The following is a 14,807-nucleotide window of genomic DNA, read 5'->3' on the forward strand; positions in this document are numbered from 1 at the left end:
TTGCAAGAGAAAATCCTTCATAAACCTGTGACTGTAGGGGTTCAGGTGGCAGGTGTCAGGCCTATTGTATTATGTTAACAGATCTATCCGTTTCAATATCTTGGGTGTAATATACTGTAGGTAAATATTTATAATATTCGCGGATAACCATTTGTAGGCGCGTCGGCCTCTCACCGCTGGATACCGTGGTTCAAATTCCGGTCACTCCATGTGAGATTTGTGCTGGACAAAACGGAGGCGGGACAGGTTTTTCTCCGGGTACTCCGGGTTTCCCTGTCATCTTTCATTCCAGCAACACTCTCCATTCTCATTTCATAGCATCTATCATTCATTAATATATCACTTTGGGAGTGGCGACCCCATCGTACTAACAGCCTATATATGCTTCATTCATTACATCCCTGACCCGGTCAATGACTGGAAAACAGGTTGTAGGTTTTCATTTTCATTTTCAACCATTTGCAGATGCAGATAACACTTCGTGGATGCGGGTGTTATTTTGTACATCCGCGCAGGGCTCTAGTTATGAGTGGGGGGGAAGCGATCGTGCCATTTTCTTGGTGTGAAAATGGGAAAGCACGGAAAACTATCTTGATGGCTGCCGACGGTGCGGTTCGAACCCACTATCTCCCGAACGCAAGTTGGTAGCTACGTGACATAAACCCCGCAACCACTTACTCGGTCTTGTATTATTCCCATCACTGGAAAATCCTCAGTAAGTTTTGGATAACCCAGTGTTTATGATCAGAAGACACAACGTAAAAAATTATCTTCAGCCGTCCAACAGAAATTGCGAATTTGGTTCTGGTTCTTTTTATATCAGCTGCCTTCCGGTTTATAATGGTCAACCTCTGAAATTCCATGCCGAGGAATCATCGCCATCCACACACCATGTGTTTGATGAGGAACAGTTACTCGTTCAAGGTTGCTTGCTGTACGTACGGCACATCGTCAAAACGTCCAGGAGCCCAGTGCATCAAGGTCCCGTGTGAACCACGCCCAGACTTTAACGACGGGCGGTATAAATACAGGGGCCACTCTTGTCTGGAGCACACTCGTCCTCTACAGCACAACACAGACCTCATCATGTTCAAGCTGGTGAGTAGTGACCGTGCTCAGACAAGGAGATTAGCTCGAATTTTCATTCTGTGATGAGGGGAGAATGAATTGATTTAGGATGCTACACTGAATAATGTGGTCATAGACATAGGAATAGCTATATTCACATTCATAATCATGAAAAATTTTGAAAAGTGTCAAGTACTAGAACTCCTTAAACTACATAACACAGTTAAATTTTACCTACTAGGACGGTGATCAAAATGAGACACTACCTGATTCCGTTTTTTCCAGTGTTAGATTAATCTATTGAGTCACCGGAGACAGCGACATACTTCTGGCATTGTCCTGGGCATTTAGGCCGGTACCTTGCCTGGCGATACACGTTGTTCTTAGTTAAAATCCTACCGTAAATCACCGGGACTCAGACTCGGACCATCAGGATTAGAAGACAAGCTGATAGAATGCTACCTCGCTGAGCCGCTTCTCTTTAATCACTATCGCAGTGACTGAGATTAAAGAAACAAAATAGCCTCAGTCATGTGTAACTGTACAGAACACTGGTAAATGTTGTTGCTAGTACTGTAGTTCGATTACCAATCCTTTTAGATCAAATAAGATTAATGGGACTCTTAAGAAGAAGTCTGGTATTAGCGGAGGAATTTCTTTAGAAATTAGCATGAAGGGCTTACATTTTTTTATGCTACTACAGTCAATGACTTCGTGGACTGACGCCTATAGTGTAGGAAACACGGCATACGCTCATGTACTACGGTCAATAATTTCGTGGATTAGTACTTACAGTGTAGGCAACACAATGTATGTAAAGACTACAGTCAATTTGTCGCGGACTGGCGCCTGTAGTGTAGGCAACACGGCATACGCTCATGCACTACGGGCAATAACTTCATGGGCTAGCGCTTACTGTGTAGGAACACAGTATATGTAAGGACTACAGTCAATGACTTCGTGGACTGGCGCCTATAGTGTAGGCAACACGGCATACGTTATTGTACTACGGTCAATAATTTCGTGGATTAGTGGTTACAGTGTAGGCAATACAGCGTACACTTACAGTATGTACGTACTACTATCAATATGTTCGTGGATTGGGGCTAACAGTTCATGGATCACATGGTCTTTTGACCTGTCTTTTCGCGTTTATTTTTCGTCGTGGTGATCCGGGAGATTTCGACTTGATCATCTAAGATGTTTCGCCAGTGGATTTGCCTATTTTCTTTTTGCTAGTGGCTTTACGTCGCACCGGCACAGATAGGTCTTATGGCGACGATGGGATAGGAAAGGGCTAGGAGTTGGAAGGAAGCGGCCGTGGCCTTAATTAAGGTACAGCCCCAGCATTTGCCTGGTGTGAAAATGGGGAACCACGGAAAACCATCTTCAGGGCTGCCGACAGCGGGATTCGAACCCACTATCTCCCGGTTGTAAGCTCACAGCTGCACGCTCCTAACCGCACGGCCAACTCGCCCGGTGCTTATTTTTTGACAGAACTTGAAATTGGCCCGTTGCTCAAACTACGACATTCAACTACCCTTCTCAACAGAGACCCTAGCTCTGCTTCGCATAACTGGCTCTTGCTGGCTCTAAGGAGGATCATGACAACATCCTGTGGTACAGACTCTTCGCTGTAGTGCACCACAGCCGCACTAGACGGCCAGTCCACGAACTTAATGACTCTATTATGTATAAATTTCAAAATAGTTTTCAACATTGAAGCACCAATGTGCTGTCTTGTTTCCAGGTGGTGTTGTCCGCTCTGTTGGCTGTTGCCACCGCCAAGCCCGGCTATCTCCACGGGGGCATTGCTGCCTACGCTGCCCCTGGACCTGCTGTGGCTTATGCTGCTCCTTCGGTCGTTGCCACCGCTCCCCTGACAGCCACCGCCTACACCAAGAACGTCCACTACGCCTCTACTCCCGTTGTCACGGGATATACCTCCACTGTACTGAAACCTGACCTCGGCTCGCTGGTTACCCCCGAAGAGAGGGTGACCAAGGAGAAGGTTCTGGCTCCTGGCCGCTCGGTGGCTACCATCACCCCTCAGATCACCCAAGTCGAACCTGAAGTCACCGTAGAGAAGGTGTCTGTCGATGTTCCTGTTGCTACCCCCGTGGTTAACAAGGTTGCCACCATCCACACCGGTCCTGCCGTAGCTACCTACACCGCCGCCGCTCCCGCCGTAGCCACCTACGCTGCTGCCGCTCCCGCTGTAGCTACATACGCCGCTGCTGCTCCAGCTAGCTACGCCGGTCCCGCTGTAGCTACCTACACGGCCGGTCCAGCTACCTACGCTGCTGCCGCACCCGCTGTAGCTACATACGCCGCCGCCGCTCCAGCTACCTATGCCGCTCCCGCTGTAGCTACATATGCTGCTGCCGCACCCGCTGTAGCTACCTACGCCGCTGGTCCATCTACCTATGCTGCTGCCGCACCCGCTGTAGCTACCTACGCCGCTGGTCCAACTACCTATGCTGCTGCCGCACCCGCTGTAGCTACCTACGCCGCCGGTCCAGCTACCTACGCCGCTGCCACATACGCTGCCGCCGCTCCAGCTACCTACACCGCTGCCGCCCCTGCTGTCGCCACCTATGCCGCTGCCGCTCCCGGTGTCGTAGCTTTCAATCATGCCGGTGCGGTGCATATCAAGACTTTAGCCGCTCCAGCCGTTGTTTAAAGACGGATATTTAACTTCTCTGGGCATTACTTCTCCTTGACACACCTCTGTATGATATATCTTTTTCTCAATATATGACGTACATAAATTAATGCTGGTGATTCCTTTCTAACCTTCAAACTTTTTATCTATGCTTTTACCTGTCACCTTGATTCCTTATTCCTAAAGAATTAATACCCTACTATAAAAATATTGTACGAGAAACCCGGTGCTGCACAAATCACATCCGTGTACAGATGATGCAATTAAGGACATGGCTGAAGATCAGTGATTTCCGAGATAACAAGCACAGAAAAAGAATACCATATGCTCCCCATTAATAATACTTGTACTATCCTGTAATGTAATTGCTTGGCATGTCATTGCTCTCCACCCATTCCCTTTAATTATATAACCCCATCCTTCCTTGCATTCCTTACCTTGAAGATGCTCTGTAGACTACATATTTAGTGAAAAATATACGGTTAAAATCATATCTCAGAGACCCATTTGGAGTGGCATTGAATTTGCTGGATAACTGTCTTAAACAATGACTGCTTTATCAGTCATAGGTCTCCTCACTCAAACCCCTCTTCTGTATTCCTTAAGGTACATTATTCGTCAACATTTCGATGGAGAGTGAATACCTCTTTCACGAATTTTAATCAGTTATTACAAGGACTAAGCTCCGTTATTCGACTTTGCCTGCACTTGCGTCACTCTACCATAAGCGGTTAATGAAATTATTCTGAAATGATAATGGAACATTATGTAACTCATGCAGTCTCCCGTAAAAGAGTCAGTGGCGCTGGAAGTCAAGTTGCAAGTAAGTATTCCCAATAAAGACACGGCTTCTTCAGCAGCTAAGTACTGTGCTGTACACACTGGTGGCTCATGAGGTATGAACTGAGATCACACGGACGAGAATAGGAATAAATACATAAATTCGTAGGGTTCCTTACGAGGCGCCACTGAACATTTACGGTTTTCGGAGACACCAAAGTGCCGGAATTTTGTCCTGCAGAAGTTCCTTTATGCGCCAGTAAATTTACAGACACGAGGCTGACGTATTTGAGCACCTTCAAACATTACAGGACTGAGCCGGATTCGAACTTGCGAACCTGAGCTCAGAAGGCCAGCGCTCTACCGTCTGAAGTATTCAGCCTGACATTATTGTTATTATTGTTATTATCATCAACATCATCATCATCCGTATCGTTTATATTTACAACAGTGTTATGAATATACAGGAAAATGAATGCACATAATGCACATAATAGAGTACGTTGTATAGTAAATAATGAACATTGAATTAAAATAAAGAGAGCAACATCATTCGGACTATTTTTATCCTTACGAAGAAACTACTAAATTTAACGATTAAATTGTTTGATTTATAAACATTACACACCGCACTCGCACTTGCTTTCGCAATTTCTAACACAATGATTACAACAGCAAGTTTGCAGCCTTCGACCAGCACTCCAGGATGAAAATATAGTACCGGTAGAAACCTCCAATCCGTCGTCCCCCACAGTGCCAGCAGTGAGCTCCGGACACATCGAGCTTGTGACGAAGACTTCTGTAGTGTTTGCAGTGTTCTCCCTCGTCCACGTGCTCAGCGGAAAAGTAGCGGAAAGGTTTTCTTGTACATTGTCCCTTCAGTCACAGAGGGGTTATGCCGGGCTGTTGCATTTAGCACTGGGACTAGCAGAATAGAAGCATATGATTACGGTGACCATATGTCCCGAAAAAATCGGGACAGTCCCGATTTAAAGGAGCATGTCCGGCATTCCGAATATTAATAAAATTGTCCGATTTTTAAGTTTGAAACAGTTAATAATAAGGCTCTGAAAAATATGCGTAATTAAACGAAAAATACGTTTTGTTTTGAATTATCCTTTTTTGTTATTGTAATCATAAGATGTAAAGTAAGAAACTTAAAAATAAACTTAGTAATGTGTTCTTTTTCTCACAAAACTTGTAAGGTACTTGCATAAATAAAAAACACTCAAATAAACGTTTTATTCATTTATCCCTCTACAGTGGATTTTTGATGGTCCGACTCATTGGCTGAATCGTCAGCGTTGAGGCCTTCGGTTCAGAGGGTCCCGAGTTAAATTTTAATCGCGCCTGATTAATCATTCTGGCTCGGGAACTGGGTGTTTGTGTTTGTCCCAACACTTTCCTCTTCATACTCAGACAACACACCATACTACCAACCACCTCATGAACAAGCAATAGCGATTACATCCCAGTATCCAGTAATCGGGAGATAGTGGGTTCGAGCCCCATTGTCGGCAGCCCTGAAGATGGTTTTCCGTGGTGTCCCATTTTCACACCAGGCAAATGCCGGGGCTGTACCGTAATTAAGGCCACGGCCGCTTCCTTCCAGTTCGTAGGCCTTTCCTATCCCATCGTCGCCGTAAAACATATCTGTGTCGGTGCGACGTAAAGCAAATAGAAAAAATCACATCCCTCCATATAGGGTTGGCGTCAGGAAGGGCATCTGGCCGTTAAACAGGGCCAAATCCACATGTGCTACCCCAGAAATTTGGGATAAACGGTACAAGAAGAAGTGGATTTTTGGTGGATCGAGTTTTGTGGAACTTCTCAAAATTAAATTTTGTAAAAGACCGTAATTTAAAAATACTCTTTATGTTAGAGTCAAACTATAATCTCTCTATCCTTCAACAACCCCCCCCCCTACCAACAAGGCTGTCACGATTTTGACTGTCAATAATATGGTCACCGTACATATGATACATGTAATTGGCTGTATTTATGCCATGATGACGTAAATGCCTTAATTTCGATTATTTCCTAATTTGATGTCTAACTGAAAAACAATGAGGCTCATCTCTTATAAGAGGGTGGGGTGGGGGGTACGCGACCCTGCGACCTTAAAGAGCAGCCGCCACTGACCGTACATTACTCAAAAATATTATATCTCACGAAACGTCCGGCGCTTTGGTGGAATAGTCAGCGTTCAGAGGGCCCCGAGTTCGATTTCCGTCCGAGTGGGAAAAATGTTATCGCGTCTGTTTAATTCCTCCAGCTCGGGGTTCTTGTTAGTTTTAATACACATTTTTAAATACATACAATACATAAAACTATAAATTGCATCTTATTAAATCGCAATAGTAAATGCAGACCTCTACATTGAGTTGGTGTCAGAAAGGGCATCTGGCCGTAAAACTAGCCTAAACCAATTCAAAACGTCCATCGCAGGTAATTGGGAAAACCAGGAAGGATAAGAATAAGAACATTATATCTCATGAGACTAAAATGTTTACTCGGTCTTAGTTCATAATAGGTTTTAAATCACACCTTCGAACATCCTGGAATTGATCTTTTGTGGTTGTTTCCATTTCAAATCCAGGTTAATAACGGATGGACACCTAACATATAGTATGAGGCCTTACGAACTCAACACATGCATGTTTTGATTTTTTTAAATTGAAATTATTTCATTCGGACGAACTCAACAAAAAACAAAAAAAGGACTTACAAATATTACGCACAATTTTTAGATAAAATAATATAAGCCTATTCATTCAGAAAACCTACAACTGAATCATTTTCTATTTTCTCTATTCTTTCTTTCTTTCTTTCTTTCTTTCTTTCTCTCTTTCTTTCTTTCTTTCTTTCTTGAGCTGTTTACCGTACAGGGTTAGTTTTCCCCCCGGACTCAGCGAGGGATCCATCTCTACCACCTCAAGGGCAGTGTCTTGGAGCGTGAGACTTTGCGTCGCGGATACAACTTGGAAGGTGGACCAGTAGGCCAACCTCGCCCACACAGCCTCACCTGATATGCTAAACAGAGGCCGTGTGGTTGGGGATAGGAAGATTGGAAGAGATAGCAGGGAAGAAGGAAGGAAGCGGCCGTGACCTTAAGTTAGGTACCATCCGGGCTTTTTCCTGGAGGAGAAGTGGGAAACCACAGAAAACCACTTCTATGCTGGCTGAGGTGGGGTTCGAATCCCCGTCTACTCATTTGACCTCCCGAAGCTGAGTATATACCGTTCCAGTCCTCGTACCAGTTTTCAAATTTCGTGGCAGAGCCGGGAATCGAACCCGGGTCTACGGGCGTGGCAGCCAATCAGCTAACAATTACTACGGCCTGCAGGACCTGCAATGGGCCCCACACACTCATTGCAAGAAAATAATATATATTTGACCTAATGTCAATAGGGTCGGTTGGTGCAAGAATTTAAGTGGGCTTGTCAGACTGAAGTGTAATAGCAACTTCTGGCTTCGTGAGGAAAGCAACGGGAAACTACCTCACTCCTAATTTCCCTCGTACGCCTCTTGAGTAATGCCTAGGCCATCTTTGACAGCTGATGGCGGAGCTGTTGAGGATCCAACCAACCTTCGGGCTGATGACTAAACATACATAACCTAATGTCACTCTACACGTAAATGACTAGGGCGGTTTTGTAAATCATTCTCTTTTTCTCTATGTGTACGTGAGGAATTGCCACTTGGTTGCGTCTAGCAGCAGTGTTGAATGTAACACAGCCCTTGCCGTCTCTGGCAACACAGTGATATATTCCTCGGGAAAGAAATGCACCGAGTTATTTGAAAATAATCACAACAATGAAAACTGATACCAAAATATCATATTTTAGTGAGAAAAATTATACTTTCTTGATGTACACTGCGCGGCTGTGAGCTTGCATCCGGGAGATAGTAGGTTCGAATCCCACTATCGGCAGCCCTGAAGATGGTTTTCCGTGGTTTCCCATTTTCACACCAGGCAAATGCTGGGGCTGTACCTTAATTAAGGCCACGGCCGCTTCCTTCCAACTCCTAGGCCTTGCCTATCCCATCGTCGCCATAAGACCTATCTGTGTCGGTGCGACGTAAAGCCCCTAGCAAAAAAAAAAAAAATTGATGTGCACTGCACCTGAGATCGTATAATGCACACAAATTGCAGAACATTAATTTTATCTTCCGCGATACACTCAGTAGAGGTGATTAGAAGGGACGTGAGGGGGACAGTCGCCCCTTCACTTTGTGGAGAAAAACATCATATTTTAATTCCATTTTAGCCGGCTGAAACTAGGAATTATTAAAAAAAAGGAATTTGTCTTATTAGGGAATTATTTAGTTTATATTATTTAATTATTAAATAATTATTAGCGGAAATGCGCACAAATGTCGTTCGTCGCGGCTAACCTATTTGTATAGCGCCACAACAAGTAGTGGAGACTTTGCAAGTGCTGTGAGGAAGGGCAGCATGGGTATACTTTTTTGCCAATGTCATGGACACCGAGGTATGATTCACCCGCTTGCCGCGCACATTCGTCAGTCTGGCAGTATCTTTAGTGTCTGATAGTTTCTTAGTGTGTAGTCAAATGAAAATAAATTTAAATTGTATAATCACGCTGTACTTCTATTTAATTGTAATACATGTACAATATTGTTTCTTTGGTGAAAGTTTTATTGCATAGTATTGAATCAAAATCTCAAAAAACTATTATTACCGCATTTAAGTTGGTAAACTGTCAATATTTACCTCTCTGTCGAAAAACGCTCAGAGGGCATCAAAAAACTTACCACATTGTAGGATTTTTTTAAAGTTTTGATGTATATACCTCCTCCACAAACACCACCCGCTATATCCCACAAACCGGGGTACATTTTGTTGTCTGTACCCCTCACATCTAATTTCCAATCGCCGCTACTGCATACACTTATTCGACAACAATGTATAACGCCAATAAGAAATTGTTGCAATAACAATCAGTTAACAAGGTATCGAAAGAGCTCTCTTTGCACGAAGTTTATATGCTTTTCGTTTGTGCAGTTTGACATTTTTCAAACTTTATTTGAAGACTTTTTGACTTAACTTTCTTCGTGTATTTCACTGTGTTATACTTAAACAGACACTTCGGTATGGGTTACAAAGTATAGTCATGTAGCTGTAGTTAATGAAAAATAAAAGCTTTCAAAGTTAAGTCGTCCCCCCGTTAGTAAGCAGCAGAAACAGGTAAGCATTCTAGGGTTAACTTTTAACGTCCCTTTTATTTTCTTTCTTTCTTTCTTAATCAGTTTACCCTCCAGGGAAGATTTTTTCCTCGGACTCAGCGAGGGATCCCACCTCTACCGTCACAAGGGCAGTGTCTTGGAGCGTGAGACTTTGGGTGGGGAATACATCTAAGGAGAAGGATCAGTACCTCGCCCAGGCGTCCTCACCTGCTATGCTGAACAGGGGCCTTGTGGAGGATGGGAAGTTTGGAAGGGATAGACAAGGAAGAGGGAAGGAAGTGGCCCTGGCCTTAAGTTAGGTACCATCCCGGCATTCGCCTGGAGGAGAAGTGGGAAACAACGGAAAACAACTTCGAGGATGGCTGAGGAGGGAATAGAAACCCCTCTACTCAGTTGACCTCCCGAGGCTGAGTGGACCCTGCTCCAGCCCTCGTACCACTTTTCAAATTTCGTGGTAGAGCCGGGAATCGAACCCGGGCCTCCGGGTGTGGCAGCTAATCACGCTAACTACTACACCACATACGCGGACATCATTATTATTATTATTATTATTATTATTATTATTATTATTATTATTATTATTATTATTATTATTATTACCGAACTCGATAGCTGCAGTCGCTTAAGTGCGGCCAGTATCCAGTAATCGGGAGATAGAGGGTTCGTGCCCCACTGTCGGCAGCCCTGAAGATGGTTTTCCGTGGTTTCCCATTTTCACGCCAGGCAAATTCCGGGGTTGTTCCTTAATTAAGGCCACGGCCGCTTCCTTCCACTTCCTAGGTCTTTCCTATCCCATCGTCGCCATAAGACATCTGTGTCGGTGCGACGTAAAGCAAATAGCAAAAAAATTATTATTATTATTATTATTATTATTATTATTATTATTATTATTATTATTATTATTATTATTATTATTATTATTATTATTATTCAGTGTACATACTACAAAGGCTCTTGGAAGAGTGAAAAGTACAGGCCTTAACTATTAGTAATCTCAAAACTAAGAGTGATTCAGCGATTAGTTCTTTTGCTGGGCCGCTTTCACTCGCCAGGAATTAACCTGGTAGTAATTTTTATTTTAGGGTAGGTGAATCCCATGGCATATATCTCTCCTAAAGAAGAAGTATCGTTTCTAAAATTCCTGTCACCCTGAAAAGGAATCCAAATTATGTTCTCCTAGATTTTCATTACAGACTTAATTTCTGTGAGAGTACAGTCTGCACCAGTTTGTTTCCCCATGCGGCCAGGGGAGCGACTTTCACTGGAACGGGCATGGGAATCTCAACGCGTTAATCACAGATGCACTTTAATCCATTACCATGTCGAATTTTCTGAATTGCAAGGTAAAGATATTCTTGTTTCCTCTATCAAGAAGTCAAGATATATAGGATTGAGACGAGGACTTTTCAAGAGACAAATACATGTCGCTTGGGCTTTCTCACCTAACAATAGAAATGAATTGGAGATTAATTATTTGAAGCGAAGAGGGATGTGTGGTTCAGAGAGTTAGGCGTTGGCTGGCCTTCTGAGTCCAAGATTTAAATTATTATTATTATTATTATTATTATTATTATTATTATTATTATTATTATTATTATTATTTCGCTAGTGGTTAATGTCGCACTAACTCATCGAAGGTTTTCGGGAACGGAAGGATGTGAAAGGGCTAGGACTGGGAACGTAGCGGCCGTAGCCTTAATTGAATCGATTATTTCAGAAACCAGTCAAGCGCCAAGTCTGTCATTTATGGGAAAATGAAAACACTGTCTAGCAACGGACAAAATGTTTTGGAAGGGAATTTAATATTTTAGCTTGAAAGTATTATACCATTTAATGAAATGAAATGTCGTATGGCTTTTAGTGCAGGGATATCCCAGGACGGGTTCTCCCGTAGGCGACCTGCGCGTCGTGATGAGAATGAAATGATGATGAACACAACACATACACCCAGCCCCCGTGCCGTAGGAATTAACCAATTAAGGTTAAAATCCCCGACCCGGCTTGGAATCGAACCCGGGACCCTCTGAACCGAAGGCCAGTACGCTGACCGTTCAGCCAACGAGTCGGACATACCATTTAATAATTTCTATCTAAGGAAAAACTATTTTGTGCTTATTAACTTTGCTGTAAAAATATCCGAAACATTTTCCACTTAACTGGTTTCTGAAATAAACCAATGTTGCAAACATATTTTTGTGGGATAATTCTTGAATTTCGAAAGGATTTTGTCATAAACTCCACATTTGTGGAAACAGAAAAAATATTTGAATAGATTTATACTACAAATATAATTATTAAAAGGATGAAATCAGCAATGCCTGCTTATTATGACAGGAGGTAATTAATACTCATTAACAAACTCCACACCATATTCTGTCCCTGTAGTAGGCCATTGTAAAATGCTGTCCTAAAACTGTTCATTTCCTATCATGTAGGGTTTTAAGGCATTTAAGTCACGTATCTTCTTAATGTTGATGGGCACATAAAACAAAGAACAACAAAGAATAATGTAGGGCTCAGACCAGGTATTTCCTTTCCTGAGTAACATAACCTTCTCCTTTTATCCTGGCATTTCGAATAATATTACGCGTGTGAGTTTGGGTGTCTACCACTCCTCGTTTCCTTTTTGATACAGGTTCGTCTTCTGAACATTCAGACATAAGCTATCACTACTATTATAAAAACACTGCACTAAACAAAAGAAACACTTTTTCAATCAGTTGTTCTGAAAACTACGAACATTTGATTCCAGAAACACAACAATGACAATATAAACAGCTGAACAGCTGGCTGTTCTGGATTCAGAACAGCAGCGCCAACCGGCAAGGTGCGGCTCATCACAAAATGTATCAGCAGTTTGCTGCAGAAACCAGCCAAGTGATGTCACTTCACTGGTTTCTGAACTAAATACGAAATTCATCGTAATGCCTGACCATTGTAGGAGGACGTTTCTTGACTGGTTTCAGCACCAAAATGTGCATATACCCTCCTAGTGTGCCTTTGCTGGCAGGACCTAGTGTTTACAGTGCACTATGTCTTCTGGTATAGGCTAGAGCAATTTTGTTACTTTCATTGATCTGTCTCTGTCTTATCCTTGGCTTTGACTATATGAAAGTGACTGAGGTATGAGCGATGCTAGTAATGCCATTCCTTCTGCAGCTAGTCCCTGCTATGAATGGTGTGAAAATGTTGCTCGTAGGGTCGGTTGGTGCATGCATTTCAGTGGGCTTGGCAGACTGATATGTAATAGCAACTTCTGGCTCGGTGAGGAAAGCAACGGGAAACTACCTCGCTCCGCATTTCCCTAGTACGCCTCTTCAGTGATGCCTAGGCCATCTATGACAGCTGATGGCAGAGCTGTTGAGGATCCAACCAGCCTTAGTGCTGAAGATTGAACATACATACACCCTCCTAGTAATATATTCTGCAATTAACTCATTTTTTTCATTTTTGGCACTTGACTGCTTTCTGAAATAATCGATTCAATTAAGTTACAGCCCCAGCATCTGCCAGGTGTGAAAATTTGAAGACATGGAAGACATCCATCTTCAGAGCTGCGGAATTCTCTCGGCCGTTATTCTTGGCTTCCTAAACTGGGGCCGCCATCTCACCGTCAGGTAGCTCCTCAATTGTCACAAGTCCATCTCGAACCAGCCCTCAGATCATGGTAAAAATCCCTCACCTGACCGGGAATCGAACCAGAGGCCTCCGGGTGAGAGGCCAGCGGGCTACCCGCATATCCCGTTGTGATAATGGTGGTTGACATTTTGCGGGGCAAATAAGAAAAACGATATTATTAACCCCAGTAAAGATAATAATGATTTTGTCTCCATCAGCATCTCGGTCTTCAGCAAAGCACCGTAAGTAGCTTTCATCAGTCGTCTGAACTCCACATTCAGAATTTTGGTTTCGTAAGCTGTTAGTTTGTTATCCAAGTTTCTCAGCTGATTGGACATCAGCTGACTACCCTGGTTAAAATATATTGTAGTTGAGGCGCCAAGGAAACTGCGCAGGTTTATGTAGACCACCATTATAAGCACGCTTAAGGTATCGGAATTCTGCAAAATGTGGCGTGAGCAAGAGGAGGTCGTTCTGATGACCTTGTGACGAACAGCCAAACGGGATGTCTCTCGGCGTGGTATATAAGAGACCTTGGACGTAGTTTGGGCGTGGTGGCACCCACGGGACCATATCTGTCTTGTCACGTGGTACGTAGATGGCACCCACGATCATCTCACACAACATATAACATCCGTTAATACTTTTTCTTGACCAGCTGAATAGCGTGGTTGTTTGAGGCTCAAGGTAGGAGGGTCTACAGTAATCCCGAAAAGGTCACGTGACATTTCTTCTTCTTCCCCTCCTTATTTTGTCTTCTTATTCTTTCTTTTTCTTCTGCCGGGCTGAGTGGCTCAGACGGTTGAGGCGCTGACCTTCTGACCCCAACTTGGCAGGTTGGATCCTGGCTCAGTCCGGTGGTATTTGAAGGTGCTCAACTCCTGCGGGACTAAATTCCGGCATCTCGGCGTATTCGAAAACCGTAAAGTAGTTAGTGGGACGTATAGCAAATAATATTCTTCTTCCTCTTCTTCTTCCTGGCATTTTACCCCAATTTATTGGGGGTGAACATTTGAACTTGACTTGGTCAAGTTTTACGCTTGGGTTCCCTTCCTAACGCTGACACTATGTGGAGGAATGTGTTCAACATTGCTTGTTTATGTGGCGGTTGGTAGTGCACTGTGGTGTGAGAAGATGAAGAGAAGTGCATCAAGCCGAACACACACAAAAAAACGGACTGAGATCGATAGCTGCAGTCGCTGAAGTGCGGGCAGTATCCAGTAATCGGGAGATAGTGGGTTCGAACCCCACTCTCGGCAGCCCTGAATATGGTTTTCCCTGGTTTTCCGTTTTCACACCAGGCACATACTGGGGATGTACTTTAATGAAGGCTGTTCCGGGGTATCTGTGGAACGCAGAGGTGAAAGAAGGTGCCGGTGTGAATGGGTATATCTACAGTAGCAAAGTTGAGTTAAAAATTTAAAAGGTTATATTTCTTTTCCAAAAACAAACTTAACAATATTTT

The 14,807-nt window shown here is 43.4% G+C and overlaps 1 protein-coding gene across 1 annotated transcript; it reads left to right on the forward strand.

The window, feature by feature from the left end:
• Positions 1-1,070: 1,070 nt before the first annotated feature.
• Positions 1,071-3,837, forward strand: LOC136863352 (larval/pupal cuticle protein H1C). Its single transcript, XM_067139738.2, has 2 exons — positions 1,071-1,098; positions 2,819-3,837. Exons 1-2 carry the CDS (start codon positions 1,087-1,089, stop codon positions 3,749-3,751), a joined length of 945 nt encoding a protein of 314 aa, XP_066995839.2. The 5' UTR covers positions 1,071-1,086; the 3' UTR covers positions 3,752-3,837.
• The last annotated feature ends 10,970 nt before the right edge of the window (positions 3,838-14,807 follow it).

The sequence above is a fragment of the Anabrus simplex genome, chromosome 2, assembly GCF_040414725.1.
Source record: "Anabrus simplex isolate iqAnaSimp1 chromosome 2, ASM4041472v1, whole genome shotgun sequence".
Classification (NCBI taxonomy): domain Eukaryota; kingdom Metazoa; phylum Arthropoda; class Insecta; order Orthoptera; family Tettigoniidae; genus Anabrus; species Anabrus simplex.